Source organism: Bombus pyrosoma, linkage group LG3, assembly GCF_014825855.1.
Source record: "Bombus pyrosoma isolate SC7728 linkage group LG3, ASM1482585v1, whole genome shotgun sequence".
Lineage (NCBI taxonomy): Eukaryota > Metazoa > Arthropoda > Insecta > Hymenoptera > Apidae > Bombus > Bombus pyrosoma.
In genome coordinates this window covers 6,716,555-6,739,827 of record NC_057772.1, presented here as the reverse complement: position 1 = coordinate 6,739,827, position 23,273 = coordinate 6,716,555, and the positions used below count along the sequence as shown (strand labels likewise).

The 23,273-nt window shown below is 44.6% G+C and overlaps 4 protein-coding genes across 9 annotated transcripts; 1 reads left to right on the top strand and 3 right to left on the bottom strand.

Moving 5' to 3' along the window:
* Positions 1-136: 136 nt before the first annotated feature.
* Positions 137-5,860, bottom strand: LOC122566211 (putative inorganic phosphate cotransporter). Of its 3 annotated transcripts, XM_043723155.1 has the most exons (8): positions 5,378-5,849; positions 3,101-3,413; positions 2,771-3,016; positions 2,566-2,650; positions 1,747-1,964; positions 1,534-1,683; positions 1,325-1,457; positions 137-673 (listed from the first exon to the last, which is right to left on the bottom strand). In XM_043723155.1, exons 2-8 carry the CDS (start codon positions 3,392-3,394, stop codon positions 228-230), a joined length of 1,572 nt encoding a protein of 523 aa, XP_043579090.1. In that variant the 5' UTR covers positions 3,395-3,413; positions 5,378-5,849; the 3' UTR covers positions 137-227. The 3 variants fall into 3 exon arrangements, with proteins under 3 accessions (XP_043579090.1, XP_043579088.1, XP_043579089.1); XM_043723153.1 differs by having other exon boundaries at positions 1,534-1,964; positions 5,378-5,860; XM_043723154.1 differs by having other exon boundaries at positions 1,534-1,964; positions 3,101-3,366; positions 5,378-5,854.
* LOC122566209 (homogentisate 1,2-dioxygenase) lies at positions 5,001-23,227 on the top strand. 4 transcript variants are annotated; one of them, XM_043723147.1, is made up of 10 exons: positions 5,001-5,141; positions 8,961-9,231; positions 9,573-9,927; positions 19,892-20,027; positions 20,635-20,768; positions 20,843-21,029; positions 21,176-21,355; positions 21,451-21,674; positions 21,771-21,897; positions 22,731-23,227. In XM_043723147.1, exons 2-10 carry the CDS (start codon positions 9,044-9,046, stop codon positions 23,042-23,044), a joined length of 1,845 nt encoding a protein of 614 aa, XP_043579082.1. In that variant the 5' UTR covers positions 5,001-5,141; positions 8,961-9,043; the 3' UTR covers positions 23,045-23,227. The 4 variants fall into 4 exon arrangements, with proteins under 4 accessions (XP_043579082.1, XP_043579083.1, XP_043579086.1 ...); XM_043723148.1 differs by lacking the exon at positions 5,001-5,141 and having other exon boundaries at positions 9,047-9,231; positions 9,737-9,934; XM_043723151.1 differs by lacking the exons at positions 5,001-5,141; positions 8,961-9,231; positions 9,573-9,927 and adding an exon at positions 17,256-17,280.
* Positions 6,378-9,043, bottom strand: LOC122566060. Its single transcript, XM_043722778.1, has 5 exons — positions 8,922-9,043; positions 7,717-8,153; positions 7,279-7,454; positions 6,991-7,181; positions 6,378-6,669 (listed from the first exon to the last, which is right to left on the bottom strand). Exons 1-5 carry the CDS (start codon positions 9,041-9,043, stop codon positions 6,378-6,380), a joined length of 1,218 nt encoding a protein of 405 aa, XP_043578713.1.
* On the bottom strand, positions 11,753-16,650 carry LOC122566212. Its single transcript, XM_043723156.1, has 2 exons — positions 14,102-16,650; positions 11,753-12,283 (listed from the first exon to the last, which is right to left on the bottom strand). Exons 1-2 carry the CDS (start codon positions 14,324-14,326, stop codon positions 12,140-12,142), a joined length of 369 nt encoding a protein of 122 aa, XP_043579091.1. The 5' UTR covers positions 14,327-16,650; the 3' UTR covers positions 11,753-12,139.
* Positions 23,228-23,273: the final 46 nt, after the last annotated feature.

Sequence of the window (23,273 nt, the reverse complement as noted above, 5' to 3'; positions counted from 1 at the left end):
AATTTGTCGCCACATGTACGATACAGATTCGAAGCGATTCGAAGTGTTTCAGATTCCGTCACTAACCGTAGCTCGTCTCTGCTAAAATGCTTTTTCGGAAAATCGGAGATCGATACAGGATTTAATAACAATCATAATGGTAATACGTTTTGTTTATGAAAACATAGTAAATATTACGTTATCATACATTTGAGTTGAGATTGTAGTTTTATTTTTCAATTATTTCGTCAAGGAACAGTCTTTTCGTCTAGCGAAACGAATTCCTGCGGATGATCGATGGTGATTACGTTGCTTTGTTTTCGTACTTGCTTCTTCTCGGGATTGTTCCACGGTTGTAACTGACCGCTACCAAAAATGGTAAACGTGAGTGCGCCAAGACAATAAATCCACCCTAATATCCAAAAAACGATACTCCATCCTGAATAGGTTTGATTTTTGTAGGTTAACGAGCCGACCATGTAACTGCTTAGAAATCCGCCTAGGGAACCGAGCGTGTTCATCATGCCGAAAATAGTGCCTGAAAAGTTGGGTGCAATGTCTAAACTGTTCCCCAGATATCCAGCTGTCACTGCACCGTTGATCGTCAGAGCAATAGTGAAAATCGATACGGACGTAATGCGATCGTTTCCGTAATTTGCTTGCACGATCATCAATAATCCTGGACTTAACACGGCTGCGAACAAGCGAAACTAATATGAGAAGAGCTGCAGACTATCGAAACTTAAGTATCACGAATTATGAGTACGAACAAAATTTTAATACGTAATAAAAAGAAATATTTTAAGTTATTTTAATCCTTTATTAAACTCGGAAAAAGATACCGATTACTATTGATATTATTACTATTATACTTACTATTGACTACTATTGATTGATATATCAGATATAGTAATGATACTTGAGGTAGATTATGATAACAATTGAAGAATGTATCTACCTGATAAAAGTCATCAGAAACGATAGAGAATTGTTGTCAAAGAAAAATGTGAAGGTGATAGGAAACAAGAGAGACAGTGAACTCATAATTCGCTAATAAAACGAATATCGTTACGTCGATGTAATCTTACGGTAGATTAACTTTGCCGCGTTTTCCCCCCAATTTCCACTCATTTCTGTTTCTCTAATGTTAAAAAATAATTCATGTCTGAACAGAATATGAAAGAATTCTTATCGGTGTGTATGATTCCTCGTTTAAATTCTATGCTGGTAAATTTTCTGAATCTTTTTAATCATCTTTCTTGTTTCGACAATATTCAGGCAAGGTAGAAATATAAAAATTTGTGGAACGCAGCAACGTTAATCCCGACCAAAATTCTACGCTTACCGAAGCTAGTGAAGATCTTTCGAATAGCCGTTACCGACAATTTCTTCGTCTTGAACAAATAGTCAGCCACAGAGGATGTTGTAACGGCAAAGATGTATTTGCCAAGGTACGGCAAGGAGGATAATAATCCGTTCTATGGAGAAACAAGGAACGCGGTGAAGTAAATCGAAGAAAATCATCGTTTCTAAGGTAAGCGTTAGTACGTGTACCTCTTTGATGTTGAAATTTAAGATGTACTTCATGTAAGTTGGTAGTTGATTGACAACGGTAAAGTAACCGAACACGTTACACGAGTGAGTCAGCACGATAGCCCAAACGGGAGTCGAGAGAAAGATGGATTTCCACGGAACGGGCAACCGCTGCAAACCAAAAACAGAGAGATAAGGTATCGAATTAGATGCATATGTACTGTTCGATCGTACCTTTGTCGTGGAAGTAGAACCGATCGAGTCTTCGATATATTGGCGTTCCTCGATCGTGATTCTTGGATGTTGTCTAGGAGAATCGAATATTAAGAAAAACCAAGCTACGCTCCATACGAGGCCTATCGCTCCGGTTACGTAGAACACGGATTCCCAACCGAGGTAAGCGATTAGAAATCCACAAATCGGCATAGTTATCGCCGCTCCGAGCGACGAAGCTAAAACACGATAGACACGCGACGTTCAAAGAAATTTTCTTTCTTTCTTTCTTTCTTTCTTTCTTTCTTTCTTTATCTCTGTACCCGGCGCGGATGGGCTACCTACGGTAGCGAGCAAAAAGGAAGTTTAAAGTTTGCCAATTTGTATATGTGTATATGCACATATTAGTAACTTCTCTATTGAATATTTTTCATCATGTTGCTAACAGCCACCTATTCCGGACTGTATACAGTGGCTGCACTATGTGCACATATTTGCACATCGTTGTATTTATTACAGCATTCATGTACCAAGTAATTAATTCCAAGTGATTACGCAGTGTTTAATTAGTTCCAGCGAAGATTTTGTGTCATTTAGTAATACTTACATATGCCTACAAGCAGGCACTATTTGATAATGTGAAAATGAAATGTACCTACTCGTACAAAAAGACGCTTCAGTAGAAAATAAGGGAACGTACAAATATTTTTTGCAGCCACTGTATTATATTTATTCACTCTTCTTGTCAGATACAATTTGTGTTGCAGAATTATTTTCCGTACCCCTCTTTATATTTAAACTTTTTTGCTATGGCCCTGTACTCACAAGTCATTTACTTACCCATCATATTCGAGACGAATTTGCTGCGTTCCGTCGGTGGTATCCACCTTGCGGTCATCGGCTGTATGGCAGGCCAAGTAGCTCCCTGCATATGTATGTGGGAAATCGATTACACGGCGTAGGCCAACAAAGAAAAATGCTATTACAAGATGGAATAGGGGAATCAAGATCGGTAAGACCAACCAGTTAAAATTGAAAAGCTCACCAACATGAATCCAAGCACCGCTCTTAAGGCGACGACAGCGATGTAGCCATAAGTCGCCGACAGAGGTGTTAATAACGTAACAGCGCTAGATATCATCATACTGTATCCAAACACTCTTTTAGGTCCTACTACTTCAGCGAGACGGCCACCTGGCAACTCTGTGCATATGTAGCCCCAGAAAAAGCTACCCAACACGAGATTCACTTGGTACTCGTTCCACGGATATCTGGTCCGATTCGTTTCCTCCTGGGAAGCAGAGCGGAAATCTTGATCGTATCGAACGGATGAAAGAAGAACGATAAAGCCTTCGAAGGATAAACTGTAACGTACGTGTGCAGGCGCATAGGGGAACGAAGTTGTAGCGGGATTAGGGGCGATCGTCGCTGTTCCATTATCGTGTGAGGTAACGTTTACCGCGATTCCACGATCGAAGTACTCGGTCGTGGCAGATTTATTCGAATCGTTCAACCGCCAAGTATCGTTGCTCGGAATCACCATCGATACTATGGCGATCGTCATGTTGACGCGTAGCATATAGTTTAGCATGAAACCAAGGATCACCATGATGTTTAACACTTGTCTACATGTCAGCGAATCTGAAAGCACGAGCGGCAAGGGTCTCATCGGGAGTGCATTCGTCGAGCTGCGGGCAGGAACGTACAATAGGTGGACAACGAGGTCGTTAAACAAAATAGGACCAACGATTGATCTAGCCGCACGCGTTTGACACGTGCGTATCCACTTGCATCAATTTTTTGAAATCAATTGGCACCGTCGGTAGCGATTCGACCCTGTACTACATAGAGCAGGCCGATTTCAATTTGTTGCGTCGCTAAATAACTCGATCGGACAGATCGAGGTTAAACGAAAACTGCGCGGTACCCGTGAATTCTCGATAAATATGTCCAGATTCCATTGATTCAGCCGCGAATGTTAGGAATTAATCGTTCTTATTAACACGTTGACTGACACGATGGCCACTGGTGAGCTACGTTTTACTAAACTTTTTGCAAAATCATTAAAATGAAACGAATTTCATGGACTACAAAAAATGACCGCAAGGAGGCTTCAACCATAATTTTGTTGAATTTCGGAGCTTTGTTCGAACCGTGGGACGATCGTGGTTCAAAAGTTATGACAAGAAGACAATGATACTTGCTAGAATGCATTTACTTCGATATAAGTGGTCAAAAATGAAATTGGATATGCGTTTGATTGCGAACTTAATTGTGGTAAGGTATTGTTAGATAAGGTTAGGTTAGGTTACATTCCATGGGTGGCTAGCTACGTTAGATCCCTCAAAAGATCTAACCTAACGAACCAAGTGCATGTTACTCAGGCCCTTCCCCTCTTCAATATATCTCAAGGACAGGGCCATTGGAGTTGAGGCCCCCTTTTGTTCCTTATTAAAGAAAAATATTCAACGATACGAATGATGTAGATAACATCGTCGGAAAAAAGGGCGCAAACGCAATGTACTACTTTGCAAGAATTAAATGTTACAATTAGATTGTGGATATCTATGAAGAGAACTAAAGAAATTGAAACCTATTCGGTGATTTGTTTCTTTCACTGAAAGTTATAACGAGTAATCCACTTTGGATGTTTTATTTTCGAATGTTATACACATTCTCTGAATACTCGCACATTTAAATTTATCGTAAATGCAAAAAAACCTGCAGTCTGACTAGACTAACTAGACATATGATATAATGTATCTCGATCTATCGTGGCTTTCAGGGCAAAATATACATACAGTGGCTACAAAAAGTATTGGCACATATCTTTATCTTTCAATGAAGCGTTTTTTTTTTGTAGCAGATTCTACATTTCATTTGCGTGATATCAAAGTTTTGTAGTCATACAAAGTATATCACTAAATGATACGAGATTGAATATATTCAAATAGTAATTAATCAGTATGTAAATGTTATAATACAATGGCTGAATGAATGAATACAATGACCTGCAAATACTTTTCGTAGTCACTGTATTTGTATGGCAATCAACGTGTTAACGACGCGTTTAAAATCTAAATGACGCGCGGTGTCGTTTCGGTACTCGAATTCGGAAGTTTTTTGGCGCGTTTCAGGATTGACGACGACCTTCACCCAGAACTTCACAGTTGCTTCCGGCTGCTATTTATATTCGCGTTGGCTGGCACAGTGCGCGGGCGGTTTGTGTCGCGATCTTCGTTGCGGTAAGCAGCGCATGTCGGCGTTGAGCGTATAATACTCGTTCGACCTTTGATTCGTTTCAATTCGATTCGAAAGTTCCAAGTTCGATTCGGATGAACGCGCGTGTCATCGTGTGTAGCGGATAAATCGCGACTTTAGCGAACTGTATTCTTTGAACGAGCGTTAATCCGAAGGTTGGTTTCCGCGATACACTGTCGACCCATAAGTATTAGAACATCAGCTGATCTATAGTTCGAGCCAAATTCTTTTCGTTGTTCTTATTTTGCTACACGTTTTACAATAATATAGATTCGTGGTTTCGTTCTCGTTGTTTGTAACTTTAGAAATTCTCAATGAATGTAACGAATAGATGTCCTAATACTTACTATCAGCGATGTATACGCGGACTGTAAATGCAAGGATCGCTTACCTAGGATCTTGTGGTTCAAAGCCATCCTGGATGCGTTAGAAGTCGATCGTAACTAGCGGAGAAGAATTTATCGCTAGTTGCGCTCCTCGATCGTCGATTCTGATTAGGAAAGGTGTAAAACAGGGTTAAGAAAGGAAGAACGAGTGGAAAGGATTAGGCAAAAACGTCAGGTAATTCTTGCAACGCAGGAAAAACAACCACACGGTTTTTTTCGAAACGCTGATAGAATTTGGGAATGGCCAGGAAAAAAGGGCGAGACGCGCGTGAAATAGACGCGGAGGGAGACGAAGCTACGCGAAAGGAAGACCCGAAACTAGCGACGCGGGAGAAATGTTCGGCCCGAGAACAAAGTATAGACGAACTTCGGCGTGTTGCTGGCAACGGAATCGCGTTGATGGAATAGCGCGGTGGTCCTACAGCGTGCCAATGATGACGTTACGACAGCGTACAAATTGCTTCAACGGACTGGGTATATAGCGATATGTCTGTAAACGTTCATCATTACTCGTATTAGTATTCCTATTTCTATTTCTATTCGTGACTGTGCAAGTGGTAGTACCTCTAGTGTTGCACGATTTGTCTCTTGCGCTGACTGGACGGTGGTAGTCGTTATCATCGCGAGTACCAACACACGTATCCGTGACAATGCAATATCCATACCTCTCACCTCTATTCTCAGTCACGTGTATCTATTGGATTCAATATCTCGAATTATGAAACGAACTCGGATTGATCTCTTTTTTCCCGATCGCGTTTTCTTTTTACGAATCTTTTTTGGGAAGATCGAAGGAAGTTTTTCGAAGGGACAAACGGAAAATCAGTTGTTCGAACGTGTTTTTTAAGGAATTTCTCGATATAAACTTTACTCGATTCTATGTACATACAAACAAACAGCGTGTTCCGTGAAGCGCGTTCGATGGCCGCGCGATGAACACTACCCGTTTTTATCACACGCGACCACCAGGTGCGTCGAATCGACCAGTGAAAGAAATTTGGACGATTAATCCAAAATATTGAGTTTGCTGGAGGTCTTCCTAAGCTGTGCTCGCCACGGAATAATTTGAGCGTCGTCGTCTGTTTCGTTTGCCTGCGTCCCGTGCGATCCTTGATGCGAGGAGTTCGCGTCGGCAGGCTTCTTCTCCTCGACGTCTGGTTTCTCTTCGTGTCGGTGGGTAGTGCGCGATGAGATAGACGAAGGCGAAACATCCCTCCTCGATGTCGGCGTCGGCGTTGGCGTTGGCGTCGCCACCGCATCTACTTTGGCTGTTGGCGTCGCGCACACTTGGTTCAGTCTATTAACGGGAGGAAACTCGTATTATCAACGTGTATCGCAGTGCTAATACTATTACTATCGTTATAGGTAGACCGTGGATATTTATTCGTGAAGATTCATATTTTTATAGAGACACGTAAAGGTACACGAAGGAATAGAATCTAAGCAGAAATTTGTCTTGCTTACTAAATGCGTATGGTAATGTAGGTGCGTTTATATGTTTCTGCTTTATATCACGCGCATTGTGTGCATTTTTGCACTTTTAAGTTTCCTATAAAAGCATAAAAATCCACCAACTGGTTATCGAATTACGGTAATCGCGGAGAAAGAAACAGCGAACCTTTTTTCTTCGTTGTCCTTTTTGGCGAGGAGCTGCCTCTTCCAAGCAGGAATCGCTTTCTGTCGTCTCTCTTCGTTTTCCCTGGCGAGCTGCTCCTCCAATTCTTTCTTCGCTCGCTCGGCAGCCTTTCGCGCCAGCATCTGTCGTTTCCATATCGGTATCACGTTCCCCGAACTGTCTTTCTCTGGGATCTTCGGCGAAACAGAAAATTAAACACGATAAATAGAATAGGATCGTGACTAAACGAAGGGAACGAAGGGAAAACGATAATCGACTCGGATAGCTCACCTGATCCACGAAATTCGAAACGTTGAACGCCTTGTTGATCTCCGACATGAGATTCTGCTCCTGTGTCTTTTCCACCTGCGCCATCTCCACCTTCATCTTCTTAATTCCAGGGATGTCCTTGGTTCTCTTCAGTTCCGCGATTAAATCGGTCTTTTGTACGAAGAACGGCTCTGAAACTGAGGAAGAAGATAGATGGAAGCTTTCGAGATCAGAGATAATGCAATCGATAGTGGGATTTTTACGAATTTATGGGAAATTTGAAAATGCAAAAGTGCACAGAATGCGTTGATACGATACGTAAAAATACATAAAACGATATAGCGCTCGTTGAGACAATTAATCACCGAAACAATCGGCTATCTGCGTTCCAGTTTTTTAATCGTACGCGTGAATATATAAATTTGCATAAATATACGCAGTCTAGCTATGGTAACCTACCGTTCGTCATAGATACGCTGCGCGGCGGAGGCGCGGAGAACGTTTTCGTCGCGTTCATTTTCGCGGAAGTTCTTCGCAGTTGGATACTGGTCAGATCTTGAATGCTGATGGTGGCGAGTGGCTGCAGGGTTTTCTGTGATTCGAGATCGGTCATCGCGACCGTGTTGGACTCCTCGTTGATACGCCGAGATTTTTGAAGCGGAGACAACGGTGGCGGCGGAGGTCCTGCAGTCGATTCCTTTCCCTCTTCGACCACCACCACCACCCTATCCTCTTCCTCTTCCTCCTCCTCCAGCTCCCGAGTTGCTTTGCGCGTGGCACCCCTTTCCGCTAAAGTCTCCCTCAGTTCTTGCTCCTGTTCCTCGGTCCCTTCCGGTCTGACGAAGCCTTCTCTTCGGTCACCGCTTCTACTTTGTATGTCCAAATTGTCGACCGATCTGCGAACGCGTTTCCTTAGTTATATTATGCGTTAACTGACTACGTAATACATTATTTATGATATACGGTCGTTACGAATAACTGCAACCAAAATCGGACACTGTAATAAATTTGAAACCTTAAAACTGTAATGACTAAGCATTACGAATAATGACCTATTAGTCACTTGGACCGTAACGTATATACTTCCGTATGCTTCTATATATATATACGATCACCAAAATCAGAGTGTATCAAGTCTACGCTTGAAAAAAAAAAAAAAGAAAAAAAATTAACGTTTTAAAAATTTTTTCTATCAAATTCTTCACTCTTCCCGACGGTAAAAATTTGTTCGTTCCAAGTCGTTGCAATCTTTGAACGTAATAGCGACGATATAATATAAATCTAAAAATGATATTCAATCCATATCTCGTTATAAGGTTGTTGCAACATCGATTCGCTTCGCTTTAAAGTTCGTTGACTCGATACACTTTGGGCTCCGAAGTTGAGATATCGTTGCTGAAACGAGAAGATGGCTAGGCGAAGAAACGCGATTCCGATTGGTTATTTCCGATAGATTCGGTGCAGTCGTAAAGATAAACACGCGAATTGGCCTAAAGTGTCACGTACATAGAAATAAGACGATATAGCAACACATGCCATCTCTCTAGCCAACTTTTCATTTCTCTGTACCTCGATAGGCGAACGCGATGAGACGAGCGATCCCGATGAGCATCGTGTAAAAGCGATATCGGTATCGGTATCGTTCGTCAACCTATCCTACCGACCTTGCTTTCAACAGGCTGCTCTTTGACGAAATCTTGCAGATGCTCTTGAGATACTCGGACGGCTTGAGCAGAGTGTTGGAGTCCGCGTTGGCGAACTTGGGCGGTATGAACGGTAGCACCATATGTTTATTGACCAGATGGGACGTTTGGTTCGTCTTAATTTCCTCGGTGTCCGCCGGTGGACTGGCAGGAGGCACTTCCGGCTGCTGATGCTCGCCGCAGGATACGTCGGACTTGTTGATCGCTGTTCCGAAACAGAAACGAGGTGGGGGAAACGAATCGTAGTACGCGTCGGACAAGTGAAATCTAGGTAAGTGTATTATATGCCCGATGAGCGCTATGGTCTAGTAAGTGGCCGTCTTTGCGATTCACCGAGGCTTTAATTATTATCATCATTATCGTTAAACCGCGTTCAGCGACGTAAAAATACCTGGTTTAAATCGGTCGATCGTTCGGCTCGATTAATCTCGCCCACCCTCTTCTTCTATTTCTACTCCGTCTCATTTCCCCCTCCCCTCCTGCCACGATCTTTTTCTCTCTTCGACTCATCCGATTTTCTCTTTGCCCATTTTTCGATTTACACTTTTCACTCTCGTACTTCCCTTAGCTTAGCTACCCTTTTTCTTTCCTTTTTTTTTTTACAAATGACAGAGGATCGAGCGAGACGAATCGAGGATCGAAGAAACGAAGTTATCGACAGCTCGAGAGAGCTATATCTTCTAGCTTACCTGCAGATGCAAGGTTTGCTCCGTTCTCGGTTCTTCCATTCCGGTTCGTTTCACCGGAGACGTCTCTTTTCTCGTCCCTGGTTATAGGTTCCGCGTTTTGCTTGGCGTTCACCACGAGCACCACGACGTCTTCCTTCTCCGGTAGTGGGGGCGGTGGTGGTGGAGGCGGTGGCTTGGCGAAGCTGAGAAAGACGCGCGATGCAGGGAAAGAAGAAGAAGAAGAAGAAGAAGAAGGAAGAGACGAAGAAGAAGAAGAAGAAGAAGAAAACGAAGAAGAAGTACATCGTGAGATAATTTTTGCCTACGATATATCGCGCGAGTCGTCGAACCAACGAGTCGTCCGACGCGTTTCGTCGCGATAAAATCGCTTAGAATCGAATGCAATTAGTTCGCTTCTCTTCGATTTTCTGTCTGTCGGCGCACGGCCTTATCGCTTGGCCTACTTACCTGACTCCGCCGTTCGCCGGTTTGATCTCCTTTTCGCTTTCTACTTGCGACGACGTACTGGTCGTGTTCTTTTTCTCTGAAAATCGTATGGACGATCGATCAACGGTTGTCATTTGGAAACGCACTCGTCGATTCAACGTACCGTGCGACGACGACTCCACGGTAAACTTCTTTCCGGCTCGTTCGTTGCTGCTGTTCCGCGACAGCGACGGCGTCGACGCGCTCGACGAGAAGCAAGGAATCTCGCTGCTGACGTTCGACGACTCGCTCGCGCTACTCGATCTACTGTATCTGCGATCGGTTTTTCGAGATCGGCTGAAATCGATTCGTCACGTTCATATCGCCAACCAGTCCGTTCCTGCCCCACTCTCGTACCATTTCAAACTCGTCGATCGACGACACTCGTTCTCGCGTTGGTTATACACACCGGTCCTGTTAAACCGGCTACGTTCCAGCGGAAATATCGAGGTCGTCCTTCCGCGAGAAACGGCTGACCGAGCATTAGCGGAAACGAACGTGTTTCGAAAGCGAACAAGATCCACGCGATATTGTGAAATCCATGCTGGCTTTAGCGGTATGTATTACTACGTATCGTCGATCGACCGGGACGACTACGAGCGAGCTGACGAGCGCGCGATTGGTGCCGCGTACCTGCGATCGGATACGTTGTCGATCTGCACCTTCCTCTGCGGGCTAGCGGTCTCAGGATCCTGGCGCAAACAGATTTGCTCGTACGCGTGCTCGGACGGCTCGCGCGTCATTTCGGCTTTGGTCGTGTAGCCGTTTTCGCCGGACGATCGGTCGAGAACGCCATTGTTGAAGTGTACGTCCACTTTCACTGAAAATTCAGAAGACGAATGGAAGACCGTTCGGTCGATCGGTCGAGACGGCGCCGCGGCGTAACGAGTATCTCTAAAATCCTCTAAAGTCCACGCTAAAGCAACAGCGAGGAACTTTTTATCGATGTTGCACGTATGAAAAAAAGTCGTAGCGAACGTTTCTCCGGGGTTCTTCGTGTTTCTGTTGCCAGCAACAAATCGTCGCTCTAGTTTCGAACTGTCCTAACTGCATTTTCCAGAAAAACGTAATCAACCAACCCATGTACGTCCGATTGGTACAAAGAATACAATTTGTTGATAATACGACGAAGATTCTATTGTACGCAGAAATCAACAAATATTTCCTACGTCCTGACTCCACACGACGATATTGAACTTCATGAACTTCGAACTTAGCTCTGGAACTATGTACAGCGACGAAATATCGTTGCCCGTTGCTTGTTGCAATCGAGATCGCTAAAGATAAGAAAGAACAAAATTCAACGAAACAAAGTCCAGCGTGGACGAAATCTTTCTACGTGTCGCTGGTCGTTGGAAATGTTTTGCGACAAAACGTGCGGCAACGAGAGGCGATGTAAAGTTGCTCGTCGTTGCTTCAGCGAGGACAGAGCTTCGATGTTTCGCTTTACGATTCGTCGCTACCGGAAGCGAACGACGCGCGTACCGAGTCGAAGTCTCGGCAGCAACGCGAGATATCTGGGACTCGCGCCACTTACCAGTCAAAGTCTCGTCCTTCTTCTCAAAGTGTCGATGCTTGTCCGTGTCCGCGAACAATCGCGTAATCCTTGTGTAGACGAGATCGTGCGGGCTGTGCAGATAAAAGGACTCTGTATCCTTCGGCTTGACAGGCTCGCCGATGTACGCGCTCATCGGATTTATGTAGATTCCATCGCGTGGTCGCGAGCCAGGTGGATGTAGGAAAAACGGCTCTTGAAACATACCGCAGCCGCGCAACGAACACTGAAAACACCACCACCGTCGTTCCCATTATCGGACGCTGCCGTCTCGCATACCTCTCGTACTCTCTTCCGGAAGAGTGATTCGCGCTGTTTCAAGCCGAGCCGAGCCGTGCCGAGCCGAGCCGAATCGAGCCACGGCTGTAGCCCGTATCGTTCTTCCGAAACCGATCGATCACGCGCCAATCGCGCGCGACCGATCCGATTTATCGCGACTTACCGCTATCCCTTACAAACGAGATTTTACTCTAACATGCGCTACTAGCCTTGTCAGCGGAACTCGTCGTGCAGCTGCAAGTCGTGGCGTCGCTCATGTTCTCCGAATACTCTGAACCGGAACGATCCCTGGCCATTCTGCCGGTGACATCGGTACGGTGGGCCTCGCTTCTCTCCTACGGAACGTCCCGTTTCTTCTTTAAATTCCTTTCGTTTATTCTCGGCACGACGATAGTCGATCGACAGGCAGATAGGACGCGAGGAGCCAACACAGTTTTGCGGATCGAACGATCGGGCTAACAGGTTTCCTACGCGGTAACTTTCTACGCGGAAGAAAGGATTTAAACGACGCGATTGCCGCCACTGGTCGTTCAGATAAACGAGTCGATAAAACGGCGAATGTAATCGCGATTGCGCGAGGGTTACGAGCATGCACGAGTTGCGGACGTTCGCGCGCGTTACATACCATTTCGTAAGCGCACTCGCCGCGCCGCGATTCGCCCATACACCGTCCCGAAGCTTCGGCGCAGAATCATCAAAGTTTTTGCAAGTTGCGTCAATTGTTTTGGCTCTTTATACGTCGAGTATTCTATACGTTATGGTTACGGTGGATGCGTATTGAACTGGAGTTCTGGCGAACGAAACATCAAAAGATCGAGATGCTTACGTTCATAGGAATCTGTATATGTATTTCATTACTTCGACGTACCGTGTTGGTCTGGACGTTAATTCGTCCGAGTACGCATCCACTGTAAACACAGACTTGATACACGTTGAGCGACGTTGGGTTGACAACTGCGGTTGTCATCGGTGAACCGGGTTATCAAATTTTTTAAATGATTAGAGTAAGATAAATTTTATTTAGATGAATCGTCGGAACAAATCTTGCCTAAATACGATGTTATATTTTGCGACAATTAAACTTTAGCGTGTAGACTAGGAGTTGAACGAAATAATGGAAACGTAAACGTATGTTATAACACGCATTACACATACGTATGTGTATACATATATGTCGTACAAAAGGAGTTTCCATTATTTTGACCAACGCCTGTATATTTGCCAAGGCGAAACATAAAATTCGCGTGGCGATCAACGCGTGGAACGTACATGCGGGCTTTTTTACTGATTTCGCCAAGTACGCTAGACGCCGCTAAAAGTCACATAAAATGTTAAAAGTTATCGGAATGTTTCCACTGCCCGCAGCTAAACATTGCAAAAGTACACACGGAATATTCCATCGTTCGTGTATGAAGCGTAAAATCGCATTCGATAGCGACCGAGTAACGTGATTCGAAAGAAAGACACGAGGGAAAACAAGCGCTTGGTCGTGGCCGTTCTCTTTCGTTCGGTGATCGCGTACGCGGAGAAAACGCGTTTCGATCCTCGAACCGATACGCCCGAGTTACCCTTTTCCAAGCAGCGTCCGTGCCTTTCGCGCTGTTACAGACGTTGCATCGAGGGTACAGAATCGCTCGGACGAACACGATACCGTAGCGATCGTCTTTCCTTTCTTTCGTCCGAGTTTTCCGATAGCGTTCGTTTCGTAGCGCTTGCTACGGAACCGCGACATGCTAGCTGCATAACCGGGTGAAGGACGACGAACGATGGACAATGGACGATGGACAATAGACGATGGACGATGGACGACGCGGCGGATGAGCGAGGAACTCGCGTGACACATGACTAGAGGGATCGTGCAACGATTCGCGAGACGAACGTTTCGTTCTCGTTCGTTATCGTATCGTTCTCGACTCGTTCGAAATGAACGATGATGGTCCACGATGGAACAACCGTTTCACCGTTATCGTTCTTCCAAACGATCGACCCATATGGAAAGCGGAGACGATCGTGAATCGCGTCGTTTCTCGTTTTGCGGCCGAGTAAACGAAACGCGGATACGGTACTATGTTCTTGGACGACTGCGTGGAATCGAGCCTCACCGAGGCGAACGTAATTGTGGAATCTATTATAGTTGTATCGTTTTAAGTAACCTTTTTAGCGCGTTTTCCTTTCACGTCGAAGATTTGCGTGACTAGTACTAGCCAGGATCGAAGCACGTCGTCATCGTCGTTGTCGTCGTAGTCGTCGTTGTCGTCGTCGTTGTTGTCATTGATATCGATCGGTGAAGGGTGATAATCGTAAGGATCGTTCACGAGCTCTGTCATCGGGCTCGGTCGGTCTCGAACTTGTTCTGATTCACTTACGTGTACACCCATGCAAAATCGGGTCGGCGATCGTTGCTCGTTCCGCGGCAAGAGATCTCGTCGCGGTTCCGTAGGATCGGAAGCGAGCCGATTTATCCGCTGATTCGATCGTCGATTCGTATCATTCGCGGCACCGCGAATGTTTGGCGGCGCGAAGCCGTACGCGTCGAGCCGAGAGGTCGCGCCGAGAGGACGAGAGAATTCGTCGAGAGAATTCCTGACTCGGCGCGGTCGATGTTCTCGCGCGTACTCGTGTCGACGAACGATAATGGAACGCGGCGATTTCGAACGCGCACTACGCGCTCTTGTTCGAGTTGGCGATGAACGCGAACCAGAACGAAGCTGGTAAACCACCGGCTGATTTAACGACTCTGTTAACGACTCGTTTATATATGCATATTTCGGCTAGTTTAGTTGAACTTTTTCGTGGCCGAAAACGAGAACTCGAGAGACCGGTCGAACGACAAACTCGATCCGTGCGCGGTAAGCGGCAGGCCGAGACTCTCTCGACTCGAGCCCACCTGTTCCGAGCGAGAGCCGGCCAACTGGTCGCAACCTTCCTCTCGGAGTAGGGGTACGTGCCTCCTTGGCTACCTAGTTACTACCGATTTTCGAATCGAGCCGTATTCTCCGCCGCTCGCTTCCATGCCGTGTCTCGCGACGCTTCTCCTCTTTCTCGTACGTGTCGCACCTTTCTGTTTCTATCTCTATCTATTCGATCGTCGGATAAATCTTTGAGCATTTCCTAGTACGAATCGTAAACTTTATTCCCAGTACTTTGCAACGAACCAATAAAACCAAATACGCGCCGATCTGTTCGATAATCCTCTGCCATTATTCCATCCGTGGAAAATTTCGTTCTTTCTGTGGAAAACGCGAGCTCAGAAAGGTTTACGACTTATCCGACGATGCGTTTCGCATCGAGTTCTCTGGCAAATGAGACGATAGAAACAAATGGCGAGAATTCGCGAGCTTCAAACCGGAAACCGCGCTAACCGATTTCGATCTAGAAGTACGAGATCTCGCGAGAACCGGCGCGATGACGTCGCCGAGCCGAGCCGAGTGCAGCCGAGTAGAGCCCAGCCTAGCCGAGCGCTCGGCCTGCATCCGCGGGATCTCCGTTATTCGGCTGACGGCCGAGCAGGATGCAGAAGAAAGGTTGCCCCGTTGCCGGAGAAGGAATCTTCTCTTTGCTAGCGAGATTTCTCTCTCTCTCTCTCTTTCTTTTTCTTCTCTCGCTTAACTGTAAACGGCCCCCACCTCTTTGTAATTTCATTCTCTTGGCTAGTTCGCGTCCCGCCGGATCGAAACGGAGCAAATTACGCGCAATTAGCTCGTTTCGCTCGTCAACCTTCTTCGCTCCGTTCCTCTTCCTCTTTTCGAGCGTTCGCCACGTGACACTCGACGATGTTCGCTTCGATGGATCGTTTACATTTCAACGATCAGTTCGCTCGATTAAACCCAACGTAGCAGTTTTAGCGAACGAAAGCTGATATTTTCGAATCCCGGTGGTCGCGCTCTAATCACGAGGACCAGTTCTTCTGGTCGAGCGAAAGGCACGAGTTACTTTGCCCTAATAAGCATACCGAAATTGTCGTCGCTCGCTCGCTCCATCTTTATCTACTTTTTCATTCTTTCTACGTTTTCCAGTAATTCAATATACGTACATTACGTATAATTCGAACCCTTATGTTTTTCGAGGACAGAGCTGGACAGACGTATCAATCGATTGATGGCTCTTTCGCGGTCTGCTTCGAATCGCCATATGTCTCTTTGTCCGCAACTCTTCCTCATATTTCTTGTCCGAGCACGACGTTTCATTTAGCCGATTTAAATGTCGACGTAATCGATGTTTTCCTGGCTATTGATCGCTTGCACGTAAATAAAGGTTCTGCTGACGATGGAATCCTTTATTTTTATTAAAAATATCCTCTCGAGATCACGCGTGGATCATTTTCAGTAGATCGTTACCCTCGGGTTTTTTCCTACACAGTACCAGTTCATTTATCCTGATACGCAAACTTGGTGACAAGGATCGAGTCAAAAATTTCTAGTTTAAATACATTTGCAGATATTTCTGGAATAATTATAGCGATCAAATTTACGACTCGTCTGAGAAACTGTTTCTCTATCTGATTATGAAAGTAGCCCAAGTCGTGTATTTATCGCTTCGAGATGTAAAGTTTCGCGTTTGACACCTGAACTGAATTCTTTTCGACGACGCATCAGCCAGCTCGACGCAAAGGTTCAATATTTACTAATTTACAAAGACGCTTTCGGATTGTTGTAACGTAGATAGACGCAATGCAAAGTAAATGATCAACTAATGTTTTTTTTTTTCAGATTCTTGATTTAGGCCACTTTCATAATCACCGGCATGTTCGTCTTACCATTAACACGAATATTTTCCTGCAAGATCGACGGTCACGGATTCGACAACTTTCTGTAACTATGTCACACATGCTCTTGACAACAAGTGTCAGATGGACGTGGATTTCAAGAAGGCATTTGGCTCGGTTCAGTGTCTTTTGCTATAAACAGTATCAGTTTGGTTTCGAGAGTAATTTCTAATCGTAGCCTCGCGATTACTTAAAACCAACGTTAATTGACTGTTACTAGCGATCAAATGTATCCGACGAATCAGAGTTCGTGGCTGCTTATTGCGAAAAATAATCGCATCTTCTCTCTCTCTCTACTTTTTATTATCATTAACCGTCTGTCTAGTGCGTTTGAATCCGAATCGTTCCTCTGCTAGCGATCTTAAGCATTTCAGAGTTATTCTTATAACTGAGCAACCTCTTAATTGCTGCGACACTCTTGCTTTACAAGGATATTTTCATAAAGTCGTGTTGAGATATGTATAATTTTCTGTGCTGGACTAAGTTAAACGCGCAGTAAGAATACTTGTATGCGAGTATCAGTGTGTGGAAGTGTGTGTATGCGCGACGTCTCGAAAACAGATGAAGGTAAACAGTTCAGTCCTTAGAAGCATCTGGAAGGACAGTCGGTTAATATCGGATATAAAAGAAAGTGCTGAGACGCGTGCAGTTATGTATCGATAAATATAATAGAGATTATCCATTAAGTAAATATATAATTATTCAAAGGTGTAAATTTTGTGTTCCCATAACATTATTTCGGCTTCAAAGATCCAAAATCCTCAACAAGTCGCGCAATATCATTTTGTCAACGAATTGTTCCTTAACGCTTTAACGGCCATTTATGCGACTTCGTTTTTTTTAAACTTAATTGGCACTTACGCGCGAGACAAACAATTCCTGTATTTATAGTAGATAGCGTTCCATCGAAACGAAACGATTTACAAATGCACTGGCAATTTGTGAATCTAACGATCTAGATGAAAGCGAATGGTCAGAAAGTGATTATAATCGCGAGTTCCGTAACCGTATGGAACGATCAGGAAACAAATCAATGAATCCATATGACGCATAAGCGTACAAAATGAATCGAGATAATACGATAGAGATTCGATAATGGATTCAATAACGGTTAAAATGATGGATTAGGTTACCTCGGGAAATTTTCTCAAAAAGCGAATCATAATTATACGACGACTGAATGAAAAACGCCGATGGTTGGCAACGAGATCTACGCCGAAATGTGCGGCCGTCAGACTGTTAACGCGACCACGTGCCACGTGATGCGAATCTCTAGAAATACAAATTTTCTTTCGTATCCGTATTCGTTACCGAATTGTCCTCTGTCGACCATCGACAGCGTGCGTGACCTGGGGATTTTCTACGACTGTCTCTTACTAATCGCATTATCGTAATCGTTAATAACGCAAACCGAACGCTAGGTTTCATCTTCCGCTTTTGTAAGAGTTTCAGGAATCTTTCGACTCTTGAAACTCTTTGCGACTCTTTGATGTTACCTCGTGTAGTTGACTGTGCGAATGTCATTTGGATCTTTTGTTCAGGTTAGATATATCACGTTGATAGAGCGAGTTTCTCTGATTATACATGACTGTATGTATATCTGGTGCGCGTGGGTGTCAAAGTCATGAGCATAACTATGATCATATTCTTGGTAGGTCGAAGACGTCAACGTTGAGGATAGGAGGAAGAATTGCGAGCTTATTATCCTGTTAACAATTTAGGATAGCGTTATCGACGATCCTCCGCTGCTACAGCTGGTTAATCTTAACGCGAGCTCACAATCTTCTCGCTCGCAATTATCCTATCTTACGCGTTGTCTTCTTGCGAACGGATCTGTCCACGATGAAGCTTTCCGATCCCATTTCGAGAGTATGTAACTACGCCAACGATATCGCGGATAAGGCTGCTTTTTTCCGGTTTCATTAACACGTTCAAGCAGTCCACTACAGCCTTTACTTTGTAACAATTTATTCTCATTGTTCGTTCGGATAGCATTTCTGCTTTTTTCACGTTGTTGCGTCTGTAGCTTTGTTTCGTTTCACGTATCTCTACAAGTGACTTTTATTTTATGTTGCTCTGTTTTATTTTTTATGACGTTATTTTATTTTATCCCGGCATTCTTCTGTTCCTTTTTGTTTTTGTCATCTCTGTATTCTGGATAAACTTACGCTCGCTTGTTCATTTTAATGATAACCATAACGATAATAATAAAGCAGCTATACGCGACTACGACGTCATACCTTGCCGCCGAAAGCCTTATCGTTCGCCTTTATCTCGTTTGAAATAAAAGTCTAGCACGAGCCTTGTTTTCTTAGGTTTCCCCTCTTTCGTTCTGATAGACTCGCTACTCGTAATATCATTCTTGAATCTTTCGAATGATTAATCAATTACGCGCATTTTAACAACGAATCACGCAATAGACGTCTTATATTTCGATTAACCTTCCACCGTAAACCGGATTGCCTTTGCGTCGATTTCACACGACGAGCACGTGTAACGTCGCCGCTTGTTTATTTCTTCCCTCCCTCGGTCTTTTTTCCTTTCTTGCTGCCTCTCTACATCCAAGATAAATTAGAAGAAAAAAAAATAGGAAAAATACACGAGAGAGGAAAAGAAAAGTATCGATTTATCCGACTTTATCGGGAATTTTTAACGAGCTACGAGAGGCAGGTTCTATCGGTCGTCTCTGAATTAGCCGCGAGTGGGAAGAACGAGAACCGATTGCGGAATAAAATATACAGGCGCGTACGCGTAATCTACGTAGAAAAGAACAGCGCCGAGGGGGCTCGCCTCGAGAACGCTGTGGAGCGATAAATTTTCATAAGGCGCGTGGAATTTCTGACTTTTGAAACGATGCCGATCGAACGTATCGACGAGACGCGCCTTCTCGTATTCCGCGCTGCGATTGGCCGACGCCGTGGCAAAACACCTAAACACGTTTTTCTGCATAATAACGATTTCGTTGTTACTACGTACGATCCGACAGACCACCATGTTGTTCTCGTATAAAAGGATGAAGCAATCGGGAAAAAGTTGTATTCAGTGATCGAGGAACGTGGCGCGATGAAAGACGAGTTTAAGGTAGACAGACCCGGGATTATCGCGTTGCTACGCTTCGTCGATTCCCTTTTCCCAGTAATTTTGTTTCTCTTTATACACGCAATTTCTTTCCTTTCAGTATCTGACAGGATTCGGCAACGAATTCTCCAGCGAGGACGAACGTTGCCCCGGTGCCCTACCGATCGGTCAGAACAATCCTCAACGATGTCCGTACGGTCTGTACGCGGAACAGCTGTCCGGCACGTCGTTTACCGGTAAGTAATCTCTCCTAACCGCGTTTTATCGCAAGGACGAGTTTCAAGTGCTTAGTCCAGGCTGACAGGCGATCGTCTGTAGACGACCAACGTACATTTCTCTGCGGATTTTCCGCGTACAACGTTGAGGATTGATTCGACGGCGTGTCTGCTGACAATCGTCCGTGTGCACCGAGCTTTAGCCTACGGCTGTGTCCTAATTGGATATCGCACAATGATAAAATCGTCGTCCGAACGACCGACCAACACGACGATAAACGTACAAAGCATATTCTACGACTGCGTCCAAATCGACAACGATGCGACGATTATCTGCATTGTTTGAAATCCAAAAACTAGTTTGTATTGGTCGCATGCATGACGTCTGTAGTAAGAATGCATAGTTTCACGGAGTTATCGACTTCTGAAGCATAGGAAAAACCCCCATTTTATGAGACAAATAGGTCGGAAACTGTAGAAACTATACATTCGCGGACCAGGAACGTGGAAAAATTGCAATAATTCATCTCGTCTTCGTATATCTGTTCAACGATTCTGTCGCTATGGGACATTCAATTAGGATACTGGCTTATTCCTAAGCGTTCCATATCCATGTATCGTCCCACAGCTCCTCGCTCTCGAAACAGACGCTCGTGGTTGTATCGAATCAAGCCGTCGGTCGTCCATAAACCCTTCACACCGGTTGACAGCGCTCCTCGTCTCGACTACAGATGGGACGCTGTAAATCCAACGCCGAATCAGGTATCGATCTTCGGTCGTTCGTCATCGTTTTCTCTTTCGCTGGAAACTCGAACGTTTCTATTTTCCTGTTTCAGCTACGATGGAAACCCTTTGACGTGCCGACCAGACAAGCCGCGGAGATAGATTTCGTGGAAGGTTTGCACACGCTATGCGGCGCGGGAGACGCTCGCGTTCGTCAAGGTATTGCGATCCACGTGTATCTCTGCAATGCCTCCATGAAGAACAAGGCCTTCTACAATTCCGACGGAGATCTTCTCATTGGTACGTATGTTGTTCCAACCATGGACCGACCAATTCGTCGGTTTCTTCTTCCTCTCTCCATTGAGCCGAACTACGTGCATGGAAAATGTCGGCGATGAAGGTCGTCGAAAGTTTTAGTTTTATCGACGAAACCGTTTTACCCGCAGTGCCGCAGCTAGGCGCGTTACTGATAACCACGGAGTTTGGCAAGATCCATTGTGAGCCGAACGAGATATGCGTGATCCAGCAAGGTATGCGGTTCAACGTTGCTGTGTTTGGTCCATCTCGAGGATACATCTTAGAGGTGTACGACGATCACTTTCAATTGCCCGAATTGGGACCGATAGGTAACGCGGATAATCGCTCCACGAGTAAAGAGATTTTACAGTTTTACGTTCTTCTGCCGATCGCGGTAGCTAACCGAACTCTGATCTTGCAACAGGAGCGAATGGTCTGGCGAACCCACGGGATTTTCAAACGCCGGTAGCGTGGTACGAGGATCGTGAAATCGATTACGAGATCGTGTGCAAGTATCACGGTAAGCTGTTCGTAGCCGAGCAAGACCACAGTCCGTTCGACGTGGTAGCTTGGCATGGAAATTACGTTCCGTTCAAATACGACCTCGACAAATTCATGGTCGTTAATACGGTTTCTTTCGATCATTGTGTAAGTGTATTGCGAAAGCTACGTTACCTCCTTCATTCTCTAATCCACGAACGAATCGATACACGTTTCCTTTATACGCGTTTATTTCTCCTACAGGATCCTTCGATCTTCACGGTCCTGACGTGTCCCTCCGGGAAGATCGGTACAGCAGCAGCCGATTTTGTAATATTCCCACCTCGATGGTCCGTGCAGGAGCACACTTTTCGGCCTCCTTATTATCATCGTAAGTGCATAGAAAGTCGGTTATTCGATATTTTGTGGACGACAACGTGAGAAAAAAAAAAAAAAAAGAAACTAACGGATACCGTCGATGGTAGGACGCGACGGAGAAATTTCGAGAATCGGGAGCCGTAGCCATGGCTGCAACCATCTGCGAACGTGATAAGAAGCAGCACGGATTCCGACGATGCCGTCGAGATCTATAATCGACACCTTCTGCTCCCCTCTCCTCATTTCTTTCCTTTCCGTCTTTTCACTTTCGAGAAATAAACAACGCTGCGTAATTACAGTCATCGTTCCGTCCTTTTGCTTTTCTATGCTGATTCGGTGTCAGCTGCATGGCTCGATCCCGATACTTCGTTATGCTAGACCGCTTCTAAAAATCGTGTAACCGAGATATCGGTGAAAACTCGGAATTTTCTCCGGTGATATCCATCGACTTCCTTTTTCTTTCGCGACTACCATTCTGCTGTTTCTTTTCGAGCGGAACCTACAATTTTTCCTTTCTCCGATTCCATTTTCTCTCTTCCTCTCGTTCTTGTTCCATTCTTAAGTATCATATCGCCGCCCTAGTTCCAACTCCATTTTTCAAAATAACGTAATAAACCAATTCATGTATGTCTCATTGGTGCAAGAAATACAAATTGGTGGTAATACGATGAAGATTCTACTTAGAAAGCGATAAAGTATTCGGTTCTTTTAAGTTGTAACTCCACACGATAATATTCAATTTCATAAACTTTAAGCTCAGCTTTCTCAGTTTAAGAGCTAGTGAAAATAGATACTTAAGAACTAGAGCCACGTATATGGTTTATATGGTGTCTCTTCGACCTGCAGGAAATTGTATGAGCGAATTCATGGGCCTGATAAAGGGACGATACGAAGCTAAGGACGAAAGTTTCCATCCAGGCGGAGCGTCGTTGCATTCCATTATGACGCCACATGGACCGGATTCGTCTTGTTTCGAAACTGCTTCAAACAGCAAGTTGAAACCTGAACGCGTCGCCGATGGAACACAAGCTTTCATGTTTGAAACGTCGTATAGTTTGGCGATAACCGAATGGGCTGCAAATCTTTCCAACAAACTGGACAACGATTATTACAAATGCTGGCAATCTCTTAAAAAGCATTTCGTTTCGAATGCTTCTTAATACATTTTTACATTTTGCATTTTTATATTTTGTAGAAAAGATAGAAGTGATAAGGGTACACGATTATAAATAATTATAGGAGTACATGATTTGACTTCTGTTTTGTAATAATACTCTTTCTGTAATAGTAATGTACTAGAATGAATAGTAATGTAATAGAATGTACTAGTTCTGTAATAGTAATAATTACTATTTCTGTTGCTACGTACCTTAACACGGTGACTGTCAC

Bases quoted from the DNA above. Each gene is read 5' to 3' on its own strand.
- LOC122566211 (XM_043723153.1), bottom strand. From the start codon at position 3,394: ATGAGACCCTTGCCGCTCGTGCTTTCAGATTCGCTGACATGTAGACAA. The intron at 3,017-3,100 runs GTACGTTACAGT...TCTGCTTCCCAG, and splicing joins TCCCCTATGCGCCTGCACAC to GAGGAAACGAATCGGACCAG. The intron at 674-1,324 runs GTAAGCGTAGAA...GCTTGTTCGCAG, and splicing joins AAAGATCTTCACTAGCTTCG to CCGTGTTAAGTCCAGGATTA.
- LOC122566060 (XM_043722778.1), bottom strand. From the start codon at position 9,043: ATGGTGCTACCGTTCATACCGCCCAAGTTCGCCAACGCGGACTCCAAC. The intron at 8,154-8,921 runs GTCGGTAGGATA...ACGCGTTCGCAG, and splicing joins AGCAGCCTGTTGAAAGCAAG to ATCGGTCGACAATTTGGACA. The intron at 6,670-6,990 runs GTTCGCTGTTTC...TCCCGTTAATAG, and splicing joins AAGGACAACGAAGAAAAAAG to ACTGAACCAAGTGTGCGCGA.
- LOC122566209 (XM_043723147.1), top strand. From the start codon at position 9,044: ATGTTTATTGACCAGATGGGACGTTTGGTTCGTCTTAATTTCCTCGGT. The intron at 20,028-20,634 runs GTAAGTAATCTC...ATCGTCCCACAG, and splicing joins GTCCGGCACGTCGTTTACCG to CTCCTCGCTCTCGAAACAGA. The intron at 21,898-22,730 runs GTAAGTGCATAG...TTCGACCTGCAG, and splicing joins TCGGCCTCCTTATTATCATC to GAAATTGTATGAGCGAATTC.
- LOC122566212 (XM_043723156.1), bottom strand. From the start codon at position 14,326: ATGGGTGTACACGTAAGTGAATCAGAACAAGTTCGAGACCGACCGAGC. The intron at 12,284-14,101 runs GTTACTTAAAAC...GACGTTCCGTAG, and splicing joins AAGGAAAACGCGCTAAAAAG to GAGAGAAGCGAGGCCCACCG.